At 41.4% G+C, this 27,340-nt stretch overlaps 1 protein-coding gene across 2 annotated transcripts in view; it reads right to left on the bottom strand.

Annotated features, from left to right (window-relative positions):
- Positions 1 to 5,479: 5,479 nt before the first annotated feature.
- The window catches only part of LOC308119134 (neuropilin-2-like), a 99,652-nt gene continuing 77,791 nt past the window's right edge, over positions 5,480 to 27,340 (bottom strand). The window contains exons 14-18 of one of the 2 annotated variants that reach the window (XM_080478974.1): positions 21,793 to 22,061; positions 21,430 to 21,526; positions 18,877 to 18,909; positions 8,140 to 8,202; positions 5,480 to 6,830 (exon numbers count right to left, since the gene is read on the bottom strand). In XM_080478974.1, the coding sequence (XP_080335100.1) occupies positions 6,508 to 6,830; positions 8,140 to 8,202; positions 18,877 to 18,909; positions 21,430 to 21,526; positions 21,793 to 22,061 (785 nt within the window). In that variant the 3' untranslated portion in view covers positions 5,480 to 6,507. Of the gene's footprint in view, positions 6,831 to 8,139; positions 8,203 to 11,577; positions 14,433 to 18,876; positions 18,910 to 21,429; positions 21,527 to 21,792; positions 22,062 to 27,340 lie in introns of those variants that run through there. The other variant, XM_080478975.1, reaches the window with a different exon arrangement.

Here is a 27,340-nt window from a genome sequence, read left to right as displayed (position 1 = left end):
AATGTGAATAACAAAGCTTTGGTTGAACATTGCAGAAGCACTTTTAAACCTTTTAAACAGAAATCAATCGTTATTGATGGAACTGCGTTAATGTAGTCACTTTTTTTTCAATCCGATTGAATTCTTTTCTTGATTGAAAGATCAGATTGTCTCGTTCACATGAAGATTGAATGAAGTGATTGAAGTGAAATTGCAGGTTTATTTGCACCTGATGCAGTCTGTGAATCAATCCCAATTTGCACCGCAGTCGCGGCAATATGTGGCATGTAATTAAACACCTGGAAGCCCGTCAGTATTGAATGAAGATTTGTAAACTTGAAACAAACATTCTCCCGGATCGGAGCTCGAGAAGGAAGCGAGGATAAAAGCATGCATTGACCTGCATTGACCAGTAATGCATGGTCATACAAACCTTGATTACTTTGTGTAACGACCCACTGATGATGTGGGAATCTCAATCGCACAGATTTTCTCACACCAGGTCCTCATCCATGGAAGGTGAATCAAGAAAGTTTTAGGAATGTTAGAAGGGCTTTGTCACTTTTCATCTCATGTCCAACAACGAGCTTCATTCTGGGTTGAATCGTTTCAGTGGACGACAGGTTTCCTTGTGTGAGCTGATGTCTATCAGGCCAGGAGTGCTTTGTTTCTCAAAGTGACATGTGACATGTGGCTCCAGAGCCGCAGGCTGCGGACCCCTGTGGTAGTTGGATGCGTTTAACAGACCTGTACAACAAGGTGACTAGAAGGTAACAAACCAAACTTAATGAAAATTGGTTAAAAATTCAGTGAGTGATGATTGTTTTAATTATGCAAACACTTTATTCCTCAAATGAACTGAATACAGGAAGCAGACCCTCCTTCGATATTGTGGTCACATTGAACACACTGCCGCAGTCAATGAGGCGTCTGGTATCTGGTATCACCGTTATATCAGGAACTGAAAGGAACTTTCTCAGGTGCAATAGAAACATTCAGTGTTGTATTGTGACAATAAGGCATAAACAAATGTGTAAATTATCAAATTTTGCTGCAATCATCCATCCATCCATTTTCTTCCGCTTATTCGTTTCCGGGTCTTGGTCACATCGCACCTCATTAAGAAACTTCCTGCAGGTGGTGAGCCCTCAGGAAGGTGGAGCCTGGCGTGGGACACGAACCCACTACCCTGAGATTGTGAGTCTCATGCTCTACCAACTGAGCTAGTCGGGGGACTTTGCTGCATTCAAATTAGCAGTTTAAAATCCCAGCAAGGATTTTATCGTCTGTCACTGTAGTACTTTGTGATCCGAAGAAGAAGAAGATAAAGTGACCTGAAAATAAATATAGTTTCTTGTGTAGATGCACGTACACAGACCTCAAAGAGGAAGTGACTCACTAGACACTTTTGATTAGAGTACATGTGATTTTAGCCCTCATGGCGAACTTCAAAACTCGTCCTACAGCTTTCAGCTTTCCAAACTTTCGAACCGCTGCCCCGTCGTCCCTCTGGAGGCGTTGAGTATAGGGGTCATCCTCACTGCCGTGGATGCATTCGAGGTAATGTGGGTCCTTCAAAGGGTAGACAAGAGTCAGTCAACCCAACATCCAAACGACACATAATGGAGTAGTCAGTCTCCAGACTGCAAGAGTCTGCTTTTTTTAGTTAAACTTTCTTAGTGACGACTTGCGTCGAGACAGAAACCTCATCAATCTAACTCTTAACGTTCAGGCGTTGAACGGCATTTTCATCTACAGGTCTTCAGGATTTTAATATTTTTTACCAGCAAATACCACAGTGCGAAAAGGTGTTTGCTGACAAATGACATTATAAAGGTTGACGGTTCGATTGTGTCAAATATAAAACTCCTGTCTTTATCAGATTGCTGGTATTACACTTGCACTTATAAATTAAATTAAGGTTAACACTTTTAGACAAAACAAATCAAAATAATGCTGCATTATTTTGTTAAACAATAAGTGCAAATATGCTTAATGTCCACTTGATTTGCTGTCCCAACTTAGTTTAACAATTGAAGATGTAAATAATATATGAAAAAGTCACATTTGATTGAATGTTGGCAAATTGTAAAAGGCAGTGTCAAAGTTAAAGCCTCTCGGACAACCACACACAAGTCCAATTGAACAATACTATCTCTGTAAAATGTAGGTCGAAGTCTATGTACTGGATTGCACTATATTTGACCAGCGTACGTATTGAAGCTTCCGGTGAGTGCTGATGAGGATGAGATGATATGGACTGTGGAATTACTTGGGACTTGGTAACACCTACATCACAACTACATGACTGCTGTTTGTCACAAACCAAATCATGAAGCAATGAGCTAGAAGTTTAGTGAGTTATTATTAGAAGGAAAGACACTCGAGATGAAGCAGGTCCTCATATGGTGGTGATGCTGAAGTATCAGCTCCTCTCAGCAGCAGCAGTCAAAGACAGGAACAATATTGTCCATAATGTACTCATTTCTGTGTTTTGGTGGAGAATCTTGATGCCGTTTCACTTCATGTAGCATCAGAAACATGGACCGGGTGACCTGTGGACACCAGAAGATGACCTGCCCTACCAAGCTATTCAATTATCACTTCAAACATATAAGCATACACACACACACACAACTGGACGACTTGTTATTTAGCCTTTATTAAATAATAATAATAACATTAAAAAAGAAATTTTTCTGTACAAAGTCTACAAACAACAGTTTGAGTTATCTGGCCAGTGCCGTAAATGTGTATTGATGTCATGTGCATTTCCGTGTGTGTATTGATCGTGTATGTACGTGTGTGTTTCCATTCAGACAGAAGAGGTAATACTATCCTCTGGACTTCCAGAAGGAACGAGTCAGTGAAGCAGGAGAGAGAAAGAGTTTAGAGATGGATGGATAGATGTTTTCATTCGTTGCCACTGGTCACCTTATGTTTGAATGTATGTTTGCTGAGCAATAAAGAACACAAGAAGTCAGCAGGGAAAAAGAAAAAGAGAGAGGGAGAGAGCGAGATAGAGAGACATAATAAGAGAGCTCCAAGGCACTTGGAAAACAGTCCAACGAAAACACAGGACAGAAAACTCTCCGTTGTTCACTTCCCTCCATCGCTCCCCTTTCTGACTGCCTTTCAACACTTTTTAATAATCCCTTTATTTTGCTTGTTTATTCCCTCTCATTAGGGCTCCTGGCTATATCAGTGCTTGCCCTTGACTACGGGGAGATGAGAGAGGTAGACTAAAAAGAAAGAACGCTGGGCTCCAGGCAAAGATACAACAAGTGTGTTTCACCATGTTTTACTCTTGTTTCACCCCTCTGCTTCCATTTTTCTTTCAATTTACACCCCGAAGAACAACATGACCTGAATTTTTCACAGAAAGTCTGATTTTCTGGGGTTTAACTTTATTTACTGTGGCGAAGCACAGTAAAAAAAGCAAAATACAAAAGAAATCAGGTCAGAGCAGGTCAGGTTGTTTTTTTGTAAATTCAGGGTTTTTCTGTCTGAGTCACTGACCGTCCTTTGCCGCCCGTGTTCTTGTCTCTTTGCTTGTCTTTCTCTTTGTGTTGTGATTGTGTGCGTCTCCCCCTCTCATCCTCCACCTGTCCTCCTGACAGACATGTTTTATGCATTACAGCCATTGGCAGTCTGTGTGTGTCATCTGTTCTTCCCGTCACCGCCTCGCTGGTTATGTTTACATGCACGGGATCACTTTCTTTTTGATTTGATTGACGTGGATCAATAGTGCCAACCACACTATGGTATTGAATGGTCTGAAACAAAACTAAAATTTGTCATTTGTACCTCAAGTTGTCTTTGAATGCTGAAATATATTTGCAATCACAATGCAGAGGACAACTGTGAGCCGCTGAGGATAACTTGTTTTGTAGTTTTACGTATATGACATTTAAAACTGCTTTTAATTGCTTAAACTTACATTGACAAGCTTGAAACCCTTTTAAAATGGTTTCCAATATCTTCAACATTTCACTTAAACTTAGTAATACTGTTTTGTAAATGTGCACAATAAAAAAAAATTGATTTACATTTTCTGTTTCCCACTAAAAGCTCATTGCATGTATATTTTAGGTTTAAGGTCAGAGGTTGTTCTCATTAAACATTCACAGAGCCATTTTTAAACTAATTTTCATAATTTATAGTTTATTCTCATGCTAAATCTTCTCAACCGCCTTTATTGGAGCGTCGCAAATTTTTTTTTCTCAGCACATTACTCTCCAGCTGCTTTAATTTGAATGAACTCAATGCACCTAGATGAAGTAGAGCGTTGCATTATACCATCAGTGTCAGAAGTTTTGCAAAAGTGTCATTAAGGCTGCGTGAAAATTGAATTAGCATATGCTGACTAAAGGCATGTGAGTAAAATTCCTGGACAGAGGAGCTGATTATATAACCAGTGTGATGAGTTTAGAGGATCTATTTAAAAATAAACTGTCATGTAATAATTAATAATTGCTTTTTACTTTATAAACACCTGAAACAAACAACTGTTTTCCCAAAAAAATCTAACATGTAGGTCGTCTATTACACTTTCAACAGCAGCCCAGAATAGGGCTCGAAAGCTGTTTTCTCATGGCCGCCACAAGGTCTCTTCATTCAAAGTAAGGGTCAGTATGTTCGTTGCAAAATTCTCTCTGATCAATGGACCTTAAAGCATGCATGTAAACATCACCATCCACTTTTTCTCCCTTTATTCGTCTCCACATTTCACTTTTGTGTGTCATGTCGTGTGTGTGTGTGTGTGTGTGCATGTGTGTGTGTTTCCTCCTGTTCATTAGTCTCTCAAGCAGCACTGGCCCTCCTCGATGGCTGTCCTCCGATACAGCGTATACTGTAGTTAGCTTAAGGCTCGATTGTGTGTCCAAAAAAGAAAGAACGAAAAAAAAAAAGTTGGCGGTACAATTTTCTTTCTCCTCCTCGAGCACTTCTCTCTCCCGTGTCTGAGCGGCCGTTTTGAGGAGTCTAAGGTTAAGAGTGGTGGAGAAACAGCGGGGTGACTCATCGCTCCCGATCCGTCCGGCCTCTTCTGAAACACCTGTTCAGCTCCACCGTGCACATCCACAGCTCTTTGGCAATCCATAGGTTGCAATAAAACAATCACTGACATTTTTGATAACACAGTGTCTGTCCATCATTTGGGCATCATACAGTTTGAAAAGCAAAAAAATATAGATATATACCGAAAACAAACTCTAGAATGCTGAATCTAAAGCACGACTCCATAACAGCATGTTAGATTTGATAAACCTCTGATTTTTCTCTTTTCTGTCTGACCTTACCTTTCCTCTACTCTTTGTAAGGATTCATAATCTGTGATGGAAAACTAAAAAGGGTCAAAATAGAAAAGGACTGAAAGAACAGTTAAGACCATGGAGTCCAACACAATCCTAAAGAAAGTCTAAAAATGGCGAAAGAGCTCTACAGGGCGGCTACAAACTGAAGCTGGAATCTCTTTACCTTTTTTTTCTTTTTTTTTTTTCCTTCCCCAAAACAGACACAAGTCTAAAACAGAACAAAAACAGTCACCATTACTCTTCTATGCCACTGGTTTCACAAAGCGCAGACCGAGGGCAGACAAAGGAGCGAGCGGCCGCCGTACTGGCGGGCGAATGGACGTTTAAAACTCACAGAACTCATATCTAAAACTGCAGTAACGAATACGATAAAATAAAATGAACTAAAATGTCCTGTTTCAACCACTTTTCCTTCTTCACTATTAGAAATCTAGATCCATTTCCGTTGTGTGATTCAGTATCTCTGAAAATGTTTTTTTTGTATGTTTTTCTTAGAGGGAGGGGTTAGGCATTCACTTGATATGTGTTGATTTCAGTCAAAGGTCCCCACATCAAATGGTCCACGGGTGCTGAAGTCTCCACAAACAGTCAGAACCTCTTAAATTCTGTGAGCCGTCCTCACTGGCCACATCCAAATTCAGGCAGATGAAGAATAATCCCGTGTTGTCCTTCAGTGGTACAGGCTGATGGAAAGCCTCTCGTCAAGGAGAGTCCCTTTAGCAACATCGTAAGCAAACAGCAAAGACCATGCTCTCATTTCTAAACCAAAAGTCGAGACTGTAGTCCATCTTCTGATCATTCCAGTGGGCGCTGGGTTATATTCTAGGGTAAGGGCGGTCATTCATATTCATGTATTCATTCCTTCATTCATTCACAGGCTTTTAGAATCGAGCAGGCTCTCTCCTGCAGGCGGAGGAGAAATTGGGAGTGTAGGTAGGAAATGCAGGGGTGTATTGTCCCCCCGAGTTTAGGCCTCATAACATGTAGGGAGAGCACAGGTTCTCAGTGGCACACAAACAGGTGGGATTGAATTGAACCCCGTCAGACGTCGGAATAAGGGAGTAGCAGGATATTAGGTGTGGGGGACACGGGGGATTGAAATTACACATAGTGCTTCCTTCTCTTTGTCCAGACTGAGAGCAAAATAACTTTTGCAGGGGGAACGCCTTTCTCCCCCGTCATTTCTCATAGTTCCCCTCCACTTCCCTTAACCTCACGCCTCTGAGCAACACCTCTGCTGGTTGATCTTCACTTTGTGCTTGATCCCGTCGTACAGCTCAAAGTTGTAGTTCTCCAGTGTCGTGGAGGAGCGCGAGGAGAGCCCGCTGTAGGAGCACGTGCAGTAGAGCAGCAGGCCGGCGCACACCGCCCCCAGCAGGACGCCCAGCGAGCTCATCACGATGATGGTGAGGAGGATGGGGTCCAGCGTGTACAGCCAGGCGTTGTCCTTGTCTTTCTCTGATACCAAGGTGACAGATGAGGGGTCTAGATCAGAGGACGAGGGGGTGGAGAAGGGCCAGTCTGGGAAGATGTAATCTGGAGGAAAAAACAAAACAAAACAGAAAACAGCACAATAAGTTCTGATGTGAAACATAATTAGACTATACAAACATCATGGATGCAATTTTCATGGGTGAGATGGAACTAAGATGTCTACTACATCTCACTGAGCTCACATGCCTGGCATACTCGTGTTCAAGGAGGCATTTTGTTTCAACCACTGTATTCGTGGGTGTCCTCATGGAATCATAGACCGCAGTATGAATCTCAGCAGTGTCAGTCTTGGACTGCTTCTCTAACTAAAGTCATCAGGAGTTCAGGACCTGCTTCAAGACTTAATTTCAGTTCCACACCAGAGCCAACTACAGTTTCCACACAACATTAAGATGCTGACTAACTGAGGAAGAAAACTAAAAAAGTAGATATTCCAAAAAAAACCCCAGCTTGAACAAGTGCTTATTCTCAGTAACTTGCACGCCACTAAATGCAGTGCTGTGGAAATACTTGATCGGAGGCATAAAGTAAACAAATTTGCTCATTTACAAAACCTGACACCAAGAAAAACAGGTTGTTTGTTTCTGAGGTGGCTGTTCCACATTACAGTCGATGTATTCAGCATTGTACATTGCAGCATCCTTTGTTACTGCCAAAAACTTTGGGAATGTAATGAAAAGAATTACTGTAAAGGTAGTGTCTGCTGTATCTGGTGGGTACTGAAGTGTGTGCATCCACCTTGTAAGACAGTCGTGCTAATGAATGCATGCACACGAACAAGCCAATCCACTATTAAGTACTGCATTTGGAGTATTTTCTGGAGGAGTGCGCACATGAACATACACACAGAAGGCTGTGAACAGACATGTTTTGCAAGGTAAAGGCTGAGTACTCGTCTTGTATCTGTCAGCGGGCTGAAATGAACAGGGAGTAGTGGGCATACACACAAGCACATACGTGCAACGTAAGCCGTGATTGTTACAGACAGATGTTTTTCTGGGTGCCCAGAAGGAGCCTGTCTATCTCACTTTGTCTACCGTGGAACATGAAAGAAGAGGAGGGGAAACACGCAGCAGGCACATGTAGACACACACACACTTTTAAATGCTCTCTGACACTCTCTCTCTTTCTGTCTCTCTCCTCACACAGGCACACATGAGACTGCATGTCACTTTTGCCACAGGCTTTTTTTTCTCCTTGTGGTATCACAAGTGAAACGAGGAGCCATGGGCATGCCGATGCGCAAAGAGCAGTTACACCAGTCTTTGGGATAGACTTGTAAAACAGCCAGTATCGCCCCAGGCTCAGGAGAGGGGAGGAAAGCAGCAGAGGGGAGAAGGGAGGACCTTACCTCCATTGATGGGGGGTTTGTGGTTGAAAACACTTTCTTTGCCAAAGTCCATAGGCCTGGGATCTGTAAGAGAAAGAGCAAGAAAACCCCCCCCCCAGCATTAATCTTAACCATCCAGCCATGCTGAAACGACTTGTGCGTCTGCATCATGTTGTGATAACATCGCCGCGTCTCTTAAGTTGTCAGCACACAAGCAACATTTGTAGATGGGAATCAAACGGCTCAAAACACGAGTGATTCTGTTTCAACTTTCTGAAGAGATCAGGCACTAAAGCTCCTTTCAAATGTTTTGGTCGGTGCTCGAGTCCATCAGGGGAAAAATAACATCTCGTGTCACTAAACCTTTCACCCAGACTACCTGCATAAAGCCGACAAGTCCCATTATGTGATAAGCATTGATGCCCTTTTTGTTATGTGCTTGGGAATGAAGAGAATCACGAGATTGGGAGAATGGGTGTGAAAGATAGGGAGGACAGAAGAAAAATAAAAAATGAACACACAAAACCGCTTTATAGAAAAATATTACTTTTATTACCTTCACATTCACCACAATCTTTTTTTCATTTCATTCCAAGACCATGAAATTCAACAAGCTAAAACACCACTTTAGATTTCTGAGGCAGGCCGGAGTGCAAGGCTTCGAAGGATTGGAAGCTCAATTCTGCTTCAGTTAATTTTTTTTTTTCACTGGAGGAAACTGACATTACAGTCTCCAGAAAAAAAAAAAAAAAAAAAAAAAAAGGCCAAAAAGAAAAATGGCAGCAGTCTGAGCAGCTGATAATCAGTTATTGTTCAGGCAAAGAAACCAAAAATACATTATGAAGTGAAACTGTCATAGATATTCACAAGATAAAAGGTGAAAAACTCATTTGGCAGGTATAAATAAAAAAAAGATACAGATCTTTATTTCCTCAGTTGAGCCAATGAGATCATTCGTCGCAGACACAGTGGTTTTCAACCTTTCTTCCTTGGCATTTAACAAAATATTTAAATTGAAGCTAAACAGCCTTTCAAATGAAAGAAATTTCTATCTGTTTTTGCACCTTCAACCCGAGGTTGGAAACCACTGGTCGAGGACATAGTCTTGGCTTCACTGAGTTTATACTTAAAAACTGTATTTCCAAACACTGACAACTCCATAAATAATAAGTCAAAGATTTTGAAATGATACCTGTTATATGGCACTGAAATTCAAACTAAATTGGAGAATAAATTTGAAAAACCTTCAACAACAACCTTCGAACGTCACAAACAACCGATGAAAATATACTCTTAAGAGTTGAGAGTTTCAGGATTCAGTTATTTCATGACAATGTCTCCATTGGGTTTGGATGTTGGATAGTCTACTCAAAGTGCAAGACAGTAAAAACCAGCGAACGTCAAAAAAAACAAAAACAAAACAATAAGCAAAGTTGAGGTCGTTTTTTCACAAAGGTAGAAAAAGTGCACAACAGTCATGCAACAGTGATGTGGCTGAAGTCAAATGTGAATGTTTGAGCAATTTCCCACAACCAGGCTGATTTCACCGAGATTGAATCGCGGCAAATCCTCAAATAAATATTGAAAAAAATAAAGCAACATCATTGTTTCATTTTCATTTCATCATCAAGGTTGATTATAGAAAAACTTCACGCTTGGATGTGTTGAAAACTGTGACTTCAGGTCACCACAGTTAAAGAAATGGATCAGGTAAAAAGCATAAGAAGAAGAAGAAGAAGAAGAAGAAGAAGAAGAAGCCAACAGAAGGGAGAAATACAAGCTTCAAAAGGTATCTGTCTAACCACTGCAAAGAAAAGTAGCTTGAAAAACTCCAGGCTGAAGACTGTGACCAGGATTTTAAACGCTCCTCTCGGTAGCTGTAAAATCGGTGCACCAGGGCTCAAGCCGATAATCCCAGCAGTCATTAGGCAATCAAACATGTTGCGTTACAATGATAATGATAATGTACACTTCATAAAGGGATAGCGTTTTCTTGTCTCTGATTGTGTAAATATACCGTCTCGATGCAAACTCTCCAGGCTCTAAACACTTCTTTCTCATCGTCATCTAAAGTCACTGCGGGCCTCGGTGCAACATTAAATCGCTTACCGCGAGACAGCAAATGAAGCACAGGGGGAACAAAAAAAAAAGATGCTCGGACACTCTTTGGATGACTGTTGAACACTTTCTAATGATCCTGGCTTAAAACCCCCGGGCTAGGTTCCCGAGAAGAATCATCACATGGATCTGAAAGGAGATTAAAACTCCCCGTAGCCCCATTTTATCTCTGCTCTCCAATTAGTAAAGAGAAAAATAAAAGTGGGTCTTTTTTTTTCCCATTTTATTCAGGCAGGCACAGGGATGGCTCTTTGGCACCGTTCTCTGTTCCAGTGGGGGCCTGAGGACCTGTTAGAGTGCTTGTCTTGATGATATTTCTTTAGGAAACACAGGAGGAGGGGAAGAAAGTGAAAAAAAAAGAAAAAAAAAGAGAAAAAGACCTGAGACAGCCCGAGGGCTAGAAATGCTTACCGCGGGCTTTTATGAATGCAATCAGCTCCATTAACTAATTAGAAATATTAAAGGGCTTCAAAGTAGTCTGTGATGGAGAAGGAGAGGGGGAAATGAGAGGGTAGTTGATTTAAAAGCGTTGCATGAGAAGACGCCAGCGCGTTTTCCAAATCTTGCAAAAAGTTTGATAGAGCGGGGGAGAATGAAACAGAAAAGTGCATGGGTAGCACAACATAAATGCAGCCATACATCATTCCTCTATTTGAATTCGGACCGGCATTGATTTGGTTATGGCACAGGGCTGCTGGAATGAGTCATATAATGTGTAAATCATACGCAAGTCGATTGAAATGGAAGAGAAAGGGGCTGGGAAGGCTGAAAATTGACACGCAAGCAGAAAATAGTTGAAATACTTGTTGACTAAAGCACAAAACAGCATTTTACAAGACACAGCATGATGAAATAAGTCAATATGTGTGGACAGCTGCCGTGTAAATAAAATGCACAAAACAATGGGAGTATACGACCGCGCTTGGTGGAAGTCTGGATCCTCCGGTTAGACGGCAGCGTGTATGCTGTGCATATAATGTGTGTCCTCATCACTCTGTCTATTCTGCCAAAAGACTTCTTTCATCTGCTTTTGTGTTTGAAACAACCTGCCCTCCTCCTTCAATTCTCTCTCTTTCGCTCAATCCAAACCCCAACCTGCCTCCCTGTTAGCCTCCCCCTTAGTAAAAGAAAAATCTATCTTTAGAAAGAATAGAGAGCTTTTTTTTCCGGGTTTTTTTCTTTTTTTTTTTTTTGCTTCTTTCATCTCCCTCCATCTCTGGGCACATTCTTTGGAGAAAAAGGGGGCTCGCTTAATGGGCCCTCGTCTGCTGAGAGATTTTGCTCCCCTCCATTTCTTGCCTCTCATTTTCTCTCCTGTGTCTTTTTTTTTTTTTTTTTTTTACTGGGAGGATTTGTGATGAAGGGAAGGAACAAGCAGGTTTTGATAAAAAAGACCGGGGGATTTGGGCATGAACAAACTGATGTAGAGGGAGAGAGAAGCACACAGCACATAATGGTGAGCTGCTGAGAGGTCCAGAAAGCAGCCATCACTATCATACACCCCAATATCACAAAACCTAGATCTGAACTAAATGTCTCGCTTTTTTTTTTTTTTTTTTTTTTTAAACCCCTTATAACATGTTGATTAGTTCCAGGTTTGTGCTGATTGAATTAAACCGGGAGCTCTGCGACGTCGCACAAACATTTGCTGCTTCAACATGGCTTCGACCTCGGGATTGACATCAAATTTAAGTCAAGAAAAAGGTATTAAGATCTCTCAGTGAACGCCACTAACATCCTCATGGCGGTGAGTATAAAAAGAATCATTGTAAAGCTATACATCACAACCGCATGTCGGCCTACTTACAGGAAGTACACACATTAACTTATATCTGAAAAAAAAAAATATAGATTCACAGTAAACACAAGAATTAAACCTTCAGTAAAATGCATCTTAAGGGAAAAAGTGCTATTGGTATTCTCAACTTTGCAAGAAAAAGAAAAATGTAACAGATCATGTTACACTTGTTGAGCAACTGTTCACACACCCAGGGTGCGATTTGCTGGGAGAGATGAGAGGGGATATACCCTTCCTTGGTCTACACATCCCGACTTCCGCTTAACTGCAAGGAGGGATAGAATTGATCTCCTCTAAAGCTACATCACCTCTCTGAAAACTGGACAAGAAACGGCCAAATAAATGCTGCACATACTGTAACTCATGTTAAGTAGCAATTCGTGGTTGAAAGATATTATTAACCACTGTTATGATCCATATATAATCAATTATTGTAATGAGGCTGCCATGCCAGATGCATCTTTTTGTAAGGAACCACAACGGTTTTGTACTAGATCTTATTTTGCAATTGTATTTTACAACTTTTATTTACATTCAATTCGATTTTTTGAAAACTTTTAGCAGTTTTAAACCAGTTATTTCTTTGTTATCGTGAAATCTTCCCAAAATTGACATGGGATAGAACATGCTGGGAAATCCTCCGCCACACATCCCCATGTTTCGCACATCCCCCAATCTGGTTATGTCACAAATCACACCCTGCACAGATGCAATTATGTACATATAACTGTAACTTTTTGCTTGAATTAAATCTCAAAAATATACGCCAAGGATTTCTGAAAAAGCATCATAAGTAATGTTACAGGATGTTTGGTCTCACATGCTCAATAAAAACAAAACGGCAGCCCGTTCAAAGGCCCAAAGAAAGGCTTTGATTATAATCCCAAAAAAATGTACTGAGAATAAAATGAACTTTCACTAGAACATGTAAAAAAATCAACAACATCCACACACACAAACGCCGCAAAAAGGCTGTACTTGCTCATGATAACAAGGAAACATACCCCATGATTGCGTTTTCAATTTTGCTTCATTCTCCCAGTCTAATCTACGCAGGACATACGGAGATGTTCATTAAAACATTGACAGACACAGGCATCAGGATATCCATGAGATCCAGGCAACAAACTTTCAGAGTACAACTGCATCCAGTTGACAATGAGGCAGCACCTCGTCCTGAGGTGCAGAGGTAATACTTTTGACAACAGTTCCTTTGAAAGGCATATCCAGGAAGTAATGAAACATGGGAGACGTGCACACACCAACACATGCCTCGGCATATCTTAGTGTGTGCATGTTTCAGCTTTTGAGTTTGCATGTAAGCTGTTTCACAGCTTCTGACGAACCCAGTTGGAAACACAGCCGCAGACAACACTGATGCTTTCCATACTTTCTTTCCCCTTTGTCGGTGTTTTAGTGTCTCTGTTACTCTCCGTCTCTTGCAGGCTTGTGGAAAAACGGACTGCTGTTTCATTCAGCCCCAAAGAAATAGCCATCACTCTTAATGCTGCACACAAACACAGTTTGTCTCCTCTGCGTGTGTGTAAATCCCCTCTCTGTCAGACAGGATATCTGGAGGCCAGTCGGTGTCCAAGCCACAGATCAGAGCAGAGCAAGGCAGACATATCCTGCTCTGACATTTAGAGGATACGCTGTTACAAGACTGACAGTGTAAACTCCATGTACATGCAGCCTTTCCTGTCCATTATCCACTTTATTTTCAGGTTGAAGTGCAGATGTAGACATCAGAACCACCTTCGAGAGAGTTGATCTAAAATGTTATGAAGAGGCCGTCTTTAGCCTTCACACATGCAGACTAAGTTCTGTCTGCTGACCTCTCCAGTGAGTGGTGGCGGTGAAGTTTCAGCCAACAAATTTAGTGCGTCATGATTGGCTAATTGGTTCAAGCGTCCGCAACAGGAACCATGTAGATTCTTATTAATGAACAGTTGCAACTACTGAAAAAGAAAATGTCATGGCTCTTCATCACTTCAATCCTTGGCTTGAGTCCAGTGTTTTCAGCACCTGGAGTCATAGTTGTCGTCTTTCTCCAGTGTGATGGTGAGCATGGGTTCAAGACTCTGTCCGGTACCGGGGTATAGGTGGTTTTGGTTTGGGCTTTGGATTAGATTACAACTGGGGTTCTGGTTCTGGTAACAGTTTTGAGGAGCTTGCTGATAAGGCTGCTGGTTGTTGTGGTACATCACTGAATGATGGTGGCTACCGCTGGTCTTCTTGGCCGTCCAGTGGTACCGATGGCAGCACAGTATGACCGCCACGGTCACAGTGACCAGCAGCAAGAGGGCGCCAACTCCCGCCAGCACATAGTACCAGTAGGCAGGGACCGGCTGCACCACCACTGTGTCTACTGTGGGCTCCATCCCAGATATGGCACCCCCTGGAGGGCAGGAGGACACATTACTGGTTGGCTCGATGGACGAGCGAGGCGAACATGCAGACTGCATTGGAGAGTTAAAAGCTGATAATTGTCTTATTTACAAGCCAAATTGTGATATTGCATGGCAGGTCTGTCAAGCTGATTTTAGCTCTTCATACAAGCATTTTTTGACAATACTAACTATAATAAACAGTTAATCCTAATGAGACAGAAACAAATTGGTCAGTCTGATCTCATCTTATCAAGTATAACGTTATCATAACAGTCAAATGCAAAAACAGCTCACAGGTCATCTTCGCACACAATTTAAAAGCGATGCAAAACATCCCAAATCTGCCAAAGATGACATTTTCATCAACATGTGCTACATATAATAACGAGTTCCACTGCTGGTTTGAAATCAGGCTCCTGTGGTTACAATTTTTGAAATGATAACAATTTAGAGTGCTAAATTTGCCAATGTAATCTGTGAGAACAGAGAGCTTGACAGACCTGGTGACAATCACCAAGCTTAGCAAATGGTCAATTATTTGGGCAATGTGCTGAACATTGTTGTGCCTGGCTGGTGTTTAAGGAGACAGAATTTCCAAGGTCAGGCAGAAACAGGCTCTCAGCTTTCAAATTTAGCTCATTCTATCAATTTTTAAACACTTAATTACATTTTGAATTCACTGCGATTATTCAGTCCTCAGGAAGATGCTGATGCACATTTGGTATTTTCTTTTATTTCACATCACCACAACACAAAAGTTAAGGAGATTTTATTTCTTTTTTGTTCGATTATTTATTTGATTTAACAATTCCTCTCAGTAATAACTCTTTTACCACCATAAAGCCTATTTAGTTCTCCTTTAAATGTTGATACATTTGAAAGGAACATACATTTTTGTGGGATGGGTAGCAGAGCTGCGTATTTGAATTGTGCCAATCAACTTTTCTTTGGCTGGTGACTCTTGTTTGGCATCGTTTGGTGGATTGGATGTTTAAAGGAAAAAAGCAATTGATGGAATTTGATCACACATATGGGATTGATCCTGGTTGTGCAGTTGTATGACAAGCTCAACAAGTGCTTAGAACTGGTTGAGAATATTATTTTCAATCCACACGATCAGCTCTGCTGCTTCATCCCACAAATGCATGGTTCCCGCAAGTGTGGCACCATTTCAAATGGAAATATGCTTTCCCAACGGTAAAAGATCTATTCTCAAGAAGCATTGCAACAACAAAGACAAAATCTCCCAGACACAAATATCCTTGCTTTTTGTGCTCTTTTTGACCGATGCAGATACCACAAGCGTTAGCTGCACATTGACACGCAAAGGCCCATGCCATGCGTTCAAACGGGAATCCGAGAATGCAAAGCTTTGATTATGCAGCGGCTGGCTGACTCGAACAAAGGGCGGCGAGTGTTAAGTTGATGTATTCAACAGGGTGCAGCTTTTTTATCAGGGCAAAATCGCACTGAAGTCGAGTGCACGGAGAGCAGGACAGAGAGGAAAGGAGAGAAATTACAGGGGTGGAGAAAGGATAAGAAAGAGGGCATTATTGGGGGGAAGAATGGAGCGAAATAGAGAGGGTAGGTAAAGAAAACCGAGAAGAGAGAGGGAGGGTGGGAGAGAGGAGAAAAGGAAAGGGCTAATCCTGCCATGATATCTTTAATCCTGCATTAAAGCGTTTGTCTGAAACTTCAATACTCTGTCAACTCACTGTGAAAGAAACCCGTAGAGAGAGAGAGAGAGAGAGGGGGAGAGAGAGAGGGAGAGAGAGAGAGGGAGAGGGAGAGAGAGAAAGAGAGAGAGAGAGGTCAAGCAAAACCTAGATAGAGATGAGACAGAAAAGAGAAATGATGAAATGGGAGGAGAGGGAGAGGTGCTGAGCAGGATATAGAGCATCAAGGAAACCAGTAAGGCTTAATTTAGTCTTTTTTAAAGTTCAGACGTTCTCTTTAAGGGTTTAAAATTGGCTTTGACTGTAAAGCTGTGCTCGAAGCAGCCTGCATAGAACACCTTCCCACCGGTGGATTAAGAAACCAATCATTTCCCAAAAAATTGACCACGATTTAGCTTTTTAGGGGAAGCCAGTAGAGGGAGAAAAAAAAAATCTGAAGAGCAGACTTACTGAAAGTAAAAATGTGTGGCTTTCAAGGAAGTTGGTTACTAGAGTTTCTGAGTACCTTATCAAGGAGGCCTCTCGTTTCCCTGGGCATCAAGACTTCTGAGAGAACCATTATGGAGCTCGCATGTGAGTCCTTTTAAGCATTAATTGTTCATTTACGTATACAAAACACAATAATAAAACTGTCTTTCAGTGTCCAAAGACTTGTAGATTTTAGAAAAAAAGGGCAAAAAGCAAGAAATCAGTTCTACAAAGCTCTATTGAGCGTCACACCAATTTATTCTAAACTATTTTCAAACAAATTCATGCTCCCATCCTTTGAAGTCCACCTACAACCTAATTTTCATCCATATCGTAGTGGCAGGACTCACTGCAAATAGATGAACGATACCAACACACTGGGATTGATAAATGTATTACAAAATAACTTTTTAAGTGTGCAGTAAATCTCAGATATGAGTAATTTAACCCACTTATGGAGAAACACTTTGTGTTTGGGTCATGTTTTAACAGCCACTCCAAAACAGAAATCTAATCCTTCTTCATTCCCATAAAAACCCAGATATATGTCAGGACTGACACTGTTGCCACGCTGGCCGTCATGCGATAGCAGCTCAGGACCCGACGGTTCAACAAACCAGCCAGGATTAGGTCAGACACTTGGAGAATGAGTCAGGTGACTCAACTTTTTCTCCGTTTGTCTTTAGCCTTTTTTACTATTTTTGGTATGGTATTCCTGGTTTTTATTGGAGTGCATGTGAGGAACCAAGCTAAGTGCTGCTCAAGTATCTAACACTATTCAAGGAATGTTTTTGATCGCCTCACACACAAGAATACACACACGCGCGCACACTCACACACTGAACTATGTGGACTTTGTCATCTCTCCGCCTCCGACCAAAATGCTCATTTTAAACACAATCTGTGAGAATTAATTGGGTAAAAGTGCAGTTTCTCCACAGTTGGCAAGAAATAAATGACTGAATCAAAACATATAACTATCATCCATGAACTGTGACCGAATATCCAGGTACAAAAAACATACACGCATCATCAAGTAAAACCCTGATTTTCTTCTATTCAAATTGAGGCAGAACTTGTCTGTCAGTGTGTGTGTTTCACTCGGCTTGGAGAAGAAATCAGTATTTGTAATTTGTATTGCAGCAATTTCTAAACAATAACACACACACACACACATACACACACACTTGTGCACAGCCAATGGTTTAGGTCTCGACCCAGACTTTGAAAGCAGGCAATCCAGTAGCGTAATCTCCCTAAGCCTTTTCATCTTCTTTCAGACTGGCCTGTTTGAGGATGAAGGAGGAGGAAAAAAAAAGGAAAGGAAAAAAGGAAGTTGGATGGAGATCAGCTCTGAATTTAACCCTAACCCTTTCAAAGAAAGAGGAAGGATAAGCGAGGGAGGAGTGCATTGTAAAAGGAGTACAGAGGCAGCGAAGAGGAGGAAACAAAGGAAAAGGCAATGGGAGTGGTTGTTGTAAAGAAAGAGGGCGCTTACATGGAAAGAACAAATCAAGATGAAGGCATAAATCATGAGCATGGCTCCTAATATTTACAATTAAATAAGGAAAGCGAGTATGAGGAATGGACTGGTGGCCACAAGAGGCCTGCCAGTACTTAAAATTTAACTAATGAGCAGAGGAAAAACACACAGAGACGTCCAACACTGACTCTATGACCTGGGATCTTACGATAAGTTTTAACACACAAACTTTAAAAAATCGGCGCTGCAATGTAGGTCTGCAGAAGCACAAACTGCATTATAAAATTAGCAGTTTTACTTCAGTAACAGACGACTTCCAACCACTTCCACTGCATTCACAGCGTTATTCTGCTGCAGCTGCCTCTGAAGTGTGGGTCTTGTCATGAATAACCATGTGTCCATTTGTTTGTGTGGTTAGGAGCGTCATTTTCACTTCAATCTACATAACCAAGAGTGATCGGCCCAACATGCAGGAAGACATGCTGGAAAAATGCAGTGAATCCATCCCAACAAGTTGCTTTGTTGTCACTATATGAGGCTCCAAATCCGTCAGTAACCTGACAAGGTTCACTAATGGCTACTATCTGGATGTGACGTGTCATTGTAGAAGATTGAGTTCACATGTACGAAACCCAACTGCGTTTGGAAATTTTGGAGTGACGAAAACTTTAGTTCCTGTTGGGCTGAGTGTGTGACCCACCTATTGTAACATTTCTTATGCACTAACAAAGAGACTCAGGGCCAGTGCGATGCTACAAGATGAGCTTAGCATAAAGCAGGAAGCACAGACAACGTTGCAGAGGAAGTACGGGAAGTAGGACTTACTGGTTATGCCGGGAGTTAACGCTGGGGAAGGCTCTGGAAGAAAGGGAAACAAAAGAAATGTTATTAAAGATAGAAAGACGATGAAGAAGAGTGAATGTGATGTGAGTGGCTCTTCTAGGATGGAGCCGATTCAAAGGTTATCCAGCCACTTGTCCGGTGCTTGCTGATTTTATCAGTCCAAATGATAAAGGGAAGGAGGATCTTTTGTGTCTACTTGAGCTGACAGTCTACAAAAGATCTATTTTAATCGTCTTACAATTGGGGGATTTACAATTCAACAACCCGCAGTTAAAGGTGCATATAAAGGTCACCTCTATTCTAATAATTCCTGGTCTAATGTCAGGAGTGTTTATGACCAGTAATGTAGAGGCGCATGATGATTTTGAGCATGCGATATAAGGAGGAAATGTACCCAAGACGGAAACATTTTTTTTATTTGTAAGACAATAATGTCATGTGATGTCTTGTAATTGACCAGTTATTTTGTTGCCTAAACTAATAGAGAAAAATCTCAACCCAAGTATGACAAAAATAATAACGAGTCATGTTTTCTTTGAAATGCTCAGTAAGTTTTTTTCTTTTCTTTTCGGTTTTCTGCCACGACACAAATATGTTAAGTCATGTTTGGTTACACTTGATTCATCGTTGAGGTACGGCTATCATTGGTATTTATATGTAACATTTATATGTCATTTAAATATACCAAAAACAAAGTGTTGAGCCGACTAGTAGATGGAGCTGCTGTAAGACAGATGGGAACCAAAGAGTGTAATTGATCGACGGGTGAACAACATCATCTGAAAACAAAACTAAAAAAACTACAGTCACAAACAATAATTGATTAAAACTGAGATGGAAATTCTTCCGTATTTTTACTTTTGAGCTGGCCACGAAGCGTGCTGAACAGAAAGTTATCTGTCTAGACACAATCTCATTAAGCATTTCGTTTTAAGTATCTCTTTACAGACGAGACGCAGTAAAAAGATCTTCACTATTTGCACAGTCTCATTGTGAGGCGCCGTATTCTGATGATTAAACTTATATTTGTCATGGTTATTAACAGAAATGCATTTTAATATGGGTGAAAAATTGCATTATACTGCACTCTAAAAGTGCTTGTTACTCCTTTTTTTCTTAAACAATAAATGAAGATTTGTTGTGTTCAGAAGTATTTAATAGTCTAAATGCCCATAAATCTTCCAGGATGACAGTTATTTTATAAAATGTGGAGAAAATAAAGAGGGCAGGACAAGAGGGAAAGAAGAGGGGAAGTGTGTCCTCTCTCTGTGTGCCATTCTTGTTGTCATAGTCTCTCTGTTTCTCTCTTTCCTTTGATTGTTCTTCACTTTGTTGTTTTAATAATTGTGTCCATTTCTCTCTTGTTACACACTAGGTGTTAACAACAGCAGACTTTATTGGCTGAAGAACAGACAGAAAAGGGAAGATGGGGATGGAAGATGAGGTGAAAAGGCTGAGGGACAGGGTGAGGAGAGGGGAAATGGAGAAATGGGGGAGGAAGGGTGGAGGTATGTTAAAGGGTCATGGGAACAGAGACTGAAATTTATGGCTGTTTATTATTTGCCGGAGGATGTCACATCAATTATGAGAGCAGGAGAGAACTGAGAAGGAAGAGAAGGAAAGAAGGAACATGGGACTAAATGAAAAAAGGGTGTAAACAAACAAGTGGGAAAAGCAAAATAATTAGAAATATGTTTAAATGAAAGAGCCCTGTTTATATCCCTTACAAAAGATGCTATATTAGGAGTGCTCCTACCAAAGGAAGCTTATAATTACTTTGTAACTTGTTATTTTACTGAATATATAAAAAATTCTGGTGAAAAGGGTTAGAATTTATTTAATTGGAATAATCCATCCAGTTTCTATACCACTGTGCAGGGTCCAATGTGTTTAACATTTGTAATTTTGATGTTGGAAGTGAGAAACAAAAACCAGGGTGTTAATAATAATAATAATAATAATAATAATAATAATAATAATAATAATAATAATAATAATAATAATAATAATAATAATAATAATTAGTAGTAGTCTCATTGGACAGGTAGTGTCTGTCTGTAAGAGCATGGATAGACGGAGACACATGAGAACAGTAAGAGTCACTCCAGCCCTTTCATCACAGCTACATGTTGCTCTCTTCAGTAATCAGGCACAAGCACCCGCATTATTTTCAGAGCTTGATGGCTCAGACCGAATGAAAGATGAGGCTACGGATGAGAAAAGATGAGAAGAATGAAGAAATGGTGGGATTGGTTCTTACAGGGAGGAAGACGTAATGACAGATAGATTAGAATCTGTGCCTGAAGGCTGATTGTGGCCTACTTTTTTTTATATGTATATATATTATTTTATCTTTTTGTGTGTAGGTGTGTGTGCGTAAACGTGAAATACTCTTTTTTTTTTTTTTCCCGTTCACGCTTTGTCTCATCCAACCTCTATTGGAAACAATGAATAAATGGCCGGTCGTACGGGACTGAAGAAACCCTGCAGACAAGGCGGAATGGGTGAGCAGCATGCGAGTGTGGAGGGACTTACGTGTACACTGCTCCAGCTCGATGCTGTTGGTCATGTGGATGTTGTCTATTCTGATGTGGCCTCTTGTTGGGTGATCAAAAAAGCCCTCAAACACCACCTGAAGGCACACACAGAAAATCACTCTCAGGTTATTGATGGAGAAAAAGGTATTTTTAGTTAAAAAAAATTAAAGAAACCTCCATTACAAAAAAAAACACGTTCGCAAGTGTAAAAGTTCAAGTAACAAAGTAACAAGCTTACGAATACTGTTTTCATAGTCAGTCACTGTCATGTGACACAAAAGTATTGACACGTAACTTTCTTATGCATTATTCCTAACACTGGTTACAACACGATGCCATGTGTTCAGTGTTGTTCCGTCACCTGATACTCTTTGGGACTCTGGGGCAGGATAGTGCGGCCCTCTCTCCAATGAAGGCCCTGGTCCCCCTTTAGCACCCACAGCAGTGTCTCCTCCTGGTCGCTGTCCCTCAGCAGCACCCTCAGGCTCGCCTGCGCCTCCCCCTGGAGCTGGTAGTAGAAGAGGAGGCAGAGCGGCCCTTGCTCCGGCCCCACCTCCGGGCTCAGCAGCCTGGCTCTTTTGCGCTGGGTGTGGGCGCCTGCATCCAGATGGAGGTAGTTCCCCGAAAAGTCTGTCAGAGTTGAAAAGAGAAATGTGTGTTTTATTATCACACTGTTATTGCAGACGCAGCGATGTATTTCACACATTCACATCACCACTCTTTTGAGCAAAGGGAGGTAAATAAAACTCCACATGTACAGCCGCCTGTATGTTGTTTGCAGTATATTTATTTAAATGGGTCCCACTTTAATGTGTTTTATGATTTGTGACAGTGCCATGAGGTACTGCAGCAGCGGGATGTGGTTGTTTAGGATTTAAAGCATTACCACCATCATCTTGTGGTATGAGGCTTGACCGCAGTGAAACTGGCATTTTATCATGGCCGCTAAGGGCTTTGAATGCACATGCACACACAAACACACACACACACTTCAGCTAATCATTTTGAATGCTGACACTTCCTACTTTTACAGCCTTCTTTTATATGACTTAGTCAGCATGGCCATCATACCAACAGTCACAATACACCTGTGTGTGTTTGTGTGTGTGCATGTGCTTGTGCTGCTGTCATGTTTTTAATGAAATTCCCTTTCGGCCACCCCTCTAAACACAAACCGGGCATAGAAAGATGGGCCAGGGAGGAGTGTAGAGGGTAGGAAGGGGTGAGCGAGTAAAAGAATGAGCAAACAAAGTGATAGAGGCAGCGCTACACTCCCCCCCCTACACCCCAAACACAACCATAATCATTAGCTTGCTGCTGTGTTTGGCTGTTTTTCTAGTTTGTCTATTATGGCCGGAGAGTACAAGCTTCGCTGGAGCTGCAAATAGTGTTTTTATCGACAGACAGACACTATGTGTGATACCTCATGAGGGAAGATACAGAGAAAAGAATCAAAGAGAGAGAAGTCAAAGAGAAAATAAAGAAAGAATGCAATAAAACCATCTATCTATCTATCTATCTATCTATCTATCTATCTATCTATCTATCTATCTATCTATCTATCTATCTATCTATCTATCTATCTGTCTGTCTGTCTGTCTGTCTGTCTGTCTGTCTGTCTGTCTGTCTGTCTGTCTGTCTGTCTGTCTATCTGTCTGTCTGTCTGTCTGTCTGTCTGTCTGTCTGTCTGTCTGTCTGTCTGTCTGTCTGTCTGTCTATCCAGCTAGTTTTCTGTCTATGCTTTTTTCTTTCCCCTCCCTCAGCAAAGACAGGAAGAAAAACATTCGACGGATTTTGCAGCTCATCAAGCGTAATGAATAATGGATTTGGGTTGAGGTAGCTCAACTTTTCACTTGCAGGCAATGAAAGAAGGGGCCTAAATTACCGTTGCTCATTAAGTACAGTTAGAGAAAAGTTGCAGTGTTTTTCTGTCGTTCCTCGTTTGATCTTGGCGAACGTACAAAGGGAGGGAATTAATTAACAACTCTCCATGGGAGGGATAGGCAGGGATGTGGAATTGGCTCTGAGGGAGGGAGGGAAATGTGTGTTTGTGTATGTGTGTTCTTCGCGAGGTTTTCTGTTTGTGTGAGTGCGATTTTTAAGCATCTTTATTTATGTTTTTATCCGGGATGTTTGTGTGTGAGTTCATCTGTCAGTCACTTTGTGTGTGTGTGTGTGTGTGTGTGTGTGTGTGCTTGGGAGTTTATCACAGTGCATGTAAGCAGGTACGTGTCCCGTCTTCTGAATGTGTGTGCATCCTTCTGAGGACCGAGATTAATGTTGTGCTATATGTCTCTTTGTGACTATATAAAGGTTTCCCACAGGGTTGAGTTCTCCCTGCCAGGCAGCTGGATTTGTGACACCACGATTTCGCCAAAGACCTTTCTTCTTATGCTGAAAATCGAGTGCTTGTGGCTGAAGCAGGGTGTCTCAGACCTGTCGCTACAGGATCCGTACACGTTGTTGTGTGGCCAAAGAAAAGCGTGAGATAATCTTTAGTGTCAGCAATTTTAAAACCGCCTTCATGCTACACTGCACGGTGTGACTGTTGCTATGACTTACAGCGACTTATAAATACTTCGAACTAATGCAGGTTGTGCTAGATGTTATGATGACACTAAATTCACCATCTAATTCTAAAGAGCAAGTTTTTCCCTGCACATAAATAAATGCTCTTGGAGAGTTATTAATTTATTTTGGTGGTGACCTTAATGATGTTGTTATTCCATTGACATATTACTTGCAGTTGTCATCTTTGAGTGAGTGGACATTGTTATGCAGTCAAACACACAAAGATAGAAATGTTAATAAAGAGCATGTTGCAGTGTGGCAGGTGAAGAACTAAGATTACCAAAATGACAGGCTGTAGGAGCCTTGATATGGAACAAGTGATGGAGAAAAGACAACCAAACGAGGGGCCTGAGTTGTTTGTACATGGTGTTTGTAGTAACATTCAGGAACAGCTGGTAGTTTTACGTTCGGGTCAGATGTGAGAGCGGGAGTTGGCAGGTTCGATCCCCACTGAGAATAGGCCACCACCGTGGGTCCCTGAACAAGGCCTTTGACCCTCACAGACTCCCCAGAGCGCCGTAATGTGGCCGACAACCGATGGGTCAATTTGGAAAAAAGGGGATTTCCCCAAGGGGATTAAGAAAGTATGATGAGCTAATTTCTCTGCTTGTTTTCGTCTCCTGAGGAGGAGAACAAAATATGCTCATATTAACCTGTTCAGTTCCTTCTTGGCATTACCATACAGATCCTTATGGTCATTGATCTGAATATGGTAGGTTGAAGTCATCCCAACCAACAGCCAAGTTTTTGAAAGCTGCTCCTCTTTCATGAAGTTTCAAAGGACGACCTCTGCGGCGGCCCTTTGCAACAAAACATTCGTCATGTCAGGTTGTGGTAGAGCATCGTGTAAAAGTGATGACAGACACAGCTGCTTATTAGATTTTACAGCTGCACTTCTTGGATCACACCAAGAAAATCCAACACTATGTTATCTAGAATTAGAAAGTGTGATTATCCCCGTATTTTTTTTATTTTTTACCTGCCTTCCACCAGTCTCTTTTCTCCTTTACCTTCCTTATCAATAACTGTTCCTCTCCCAGCAACGACTGCTGTGACATCTTGCGATAAAAATCTTGCAAGTGAAGAATTTCAGTCTCGCCGTATCTCAGATCAAAAGAATAACTTATGAGCTCTGTTCAGGTTGAGTTTTTTTCCCCCCCTTCTAAATCCCTAAAAGGGCTCTTAACGACAAGGGCTGGGGATTTGATTTGCATATCGAGACAGCTCCGAGACAGGGTGCCACGCTAATGTTGCTGTAGAACAAGACTTAATGTCATGTTGCTGTCAAACACGGAGACAGGGACGGTGCTAAGTCAATTACATGCACTCACACGTGCACGGGCACACGCTCGCATGGGGCGTGTGCACAAACGGAGGGATGTAGAGCTTTGCTTTATGTCACGGCCCTGTCTGTTTATGAAGGAGCTGCTCAGTCGACCATAAACCGGATGGCTTCAACAGATACAGAGAAAACCTTGCTGGATGGCAAGGTCGGGTGCGTGTGTGTGTGGTAGCACGGGCAAACTTACACACTCTGGGTTTTGAGCATTCTCGGACAGTCCTACTTTTGCTGTGTGTGTGTGTGTGTGTGTGTGTGTGTGTGTGTGTGTGTGTGTGTGTGTGTGTGTGTGTGTGTGTGTGTGTGTGTGTGTGTGTGTGTGTGTGGAGCGCCCCGGGGAGGTCTGGAAAGCTAAGGCAGCACTTCTGTCAAAGCCATCATCTGACTTATCTGACCGGCTCTGGGCGATGTGTGTGCACCTCACGGGTGTGTAAGTACAGTAAGTATGTGCATCTAAGGGAGACAGGGATGTGGAAGGGTATGAGAAGCTACAAATGTGTGTGTGTATGATTGATAAAACAGTCTTGGTGATCCTCCTGCTCTCTTATTACAGATGGACAGATGTGGGGAAAAGGCGAAGTGCTGGTGGGGGAAAAGGGGGGGGAGGTCAGTGAGGAGAGAGTGGGTTGATCAGAGTGATGGAGCCAGACAGCTGGAGGAGGTGGGGAGTGATGGGAAGAATGCGTTATATGAAGTTGTATGATTGTACAGATTTGGAACTTGAACTTGAAAAAGAAACATGAAAAATGAGATTGAGAGCAGAAAGACATTTGTCAAGGTATTAGAGGTAAATAAGTGAGGAAAAGAGCAAACGAGAGGAAGCAAAAAAAAGAAAAAAAGGTGTGGACTGGACAGAAAACGATCAAGCAGATCGTTTAAAAATACGACTGAGTAGCAAACTAGGCTGTAGAAAGTGGAACCGTTAAACCTTACATGCTTCAGAACTACAATTAACACAGAGGACACACTTATAGAAGATCTGACTGAAATCCTTGCATCATAGTTGCTGTCAGTCGTTCCTCCCAGCACCAGGATGCATAATATTCCACCACAGGACAACTGCCTCATTGTTAATTAGCTCGAGAAGTCTTTGTGCTGAAGAAAGTCAAACATTTCGACATGACGTTGCTTTTCTTCTCTGTTTATAAAATGAGAAATAGCTTGAAATGGAGAATGCCCAGAAAGACGAGTGAATCTCTAACGGGGGTGTGGAGCTTTTGGAGGAAAGTTTGTGTGTTTAATTAGAGGAAAGGACCAATCCATGAATCCTTTTAATGAGTTCTGACCCTGTGGAGGTTTAAGAAGATGGAGCTTTTCATCGGTTCATTTGTTCAGTGTGTCTGAATGAAATAAAGTTCCCATATTAGACGTGCACCCATCAATTATTGTTGTGCGAACGTTTTAGGAGGAAAATAGATTAAAATGACAGATTTCATAATAGATGATCCAACCTGAAAACCGCCACTGATTTTTGCTAATACTTACAGCGTATTTGCCCGTGTTTTATTGGCTAAATGTTATCTAATCAAGCAGAGTTAACAAGACTTAATGTTTCTGTAAAATTGAGCCAATCAATGTTTTTCTTGCTTCAAACTAGACACGAGTGTGTTCGAAGCTTTTCTTCTCAACCTGACTGAGAGAGAGAGCACATAAACAAATGTTTCTGAGCAATACACAAGTCTATTGTCTAAAGTTGTCCCGAGGTATCACCTTTGTTTTACAATGGAACAATCCTCAGGCGTTACCTCTTCTAAGATGACAATACATCCACCCACATGCCATGATTGATCGGTGTCTAGTTTATTTTGACTTGAATCCCCAATTTTGTCTTGACTCCAGAGGATTATATCAAAGTCTGTAACAATTTGGTGCAGCTCAAAAAGCTTTATAAAAATGACTTCATGCATAAATATGCAGAGAAAGGGTTAAGTAGAAATATTTGACTATTAGTAAATAATACACAAAAAATGTGTGCACATCCTTAAATGATAACATACCT

The sequence above is a fragment of the Lipophrys pholis genome, assembly GCF_963383615.2.
Source record: "Lipophrys pholis genome assembly, chromosome: 13".
NCBI classification, from domain to species: Eukaryota; Metazoa; Chordata; class Actinopteri; order Blenniiformes; family Blenniidae; genus Lipophrys; species Lipophrys pholis.
Note: the sequence above shows the minus strand (reverse complement) of the source record. Positions and strands in the feature narration are given on the sequence as shown.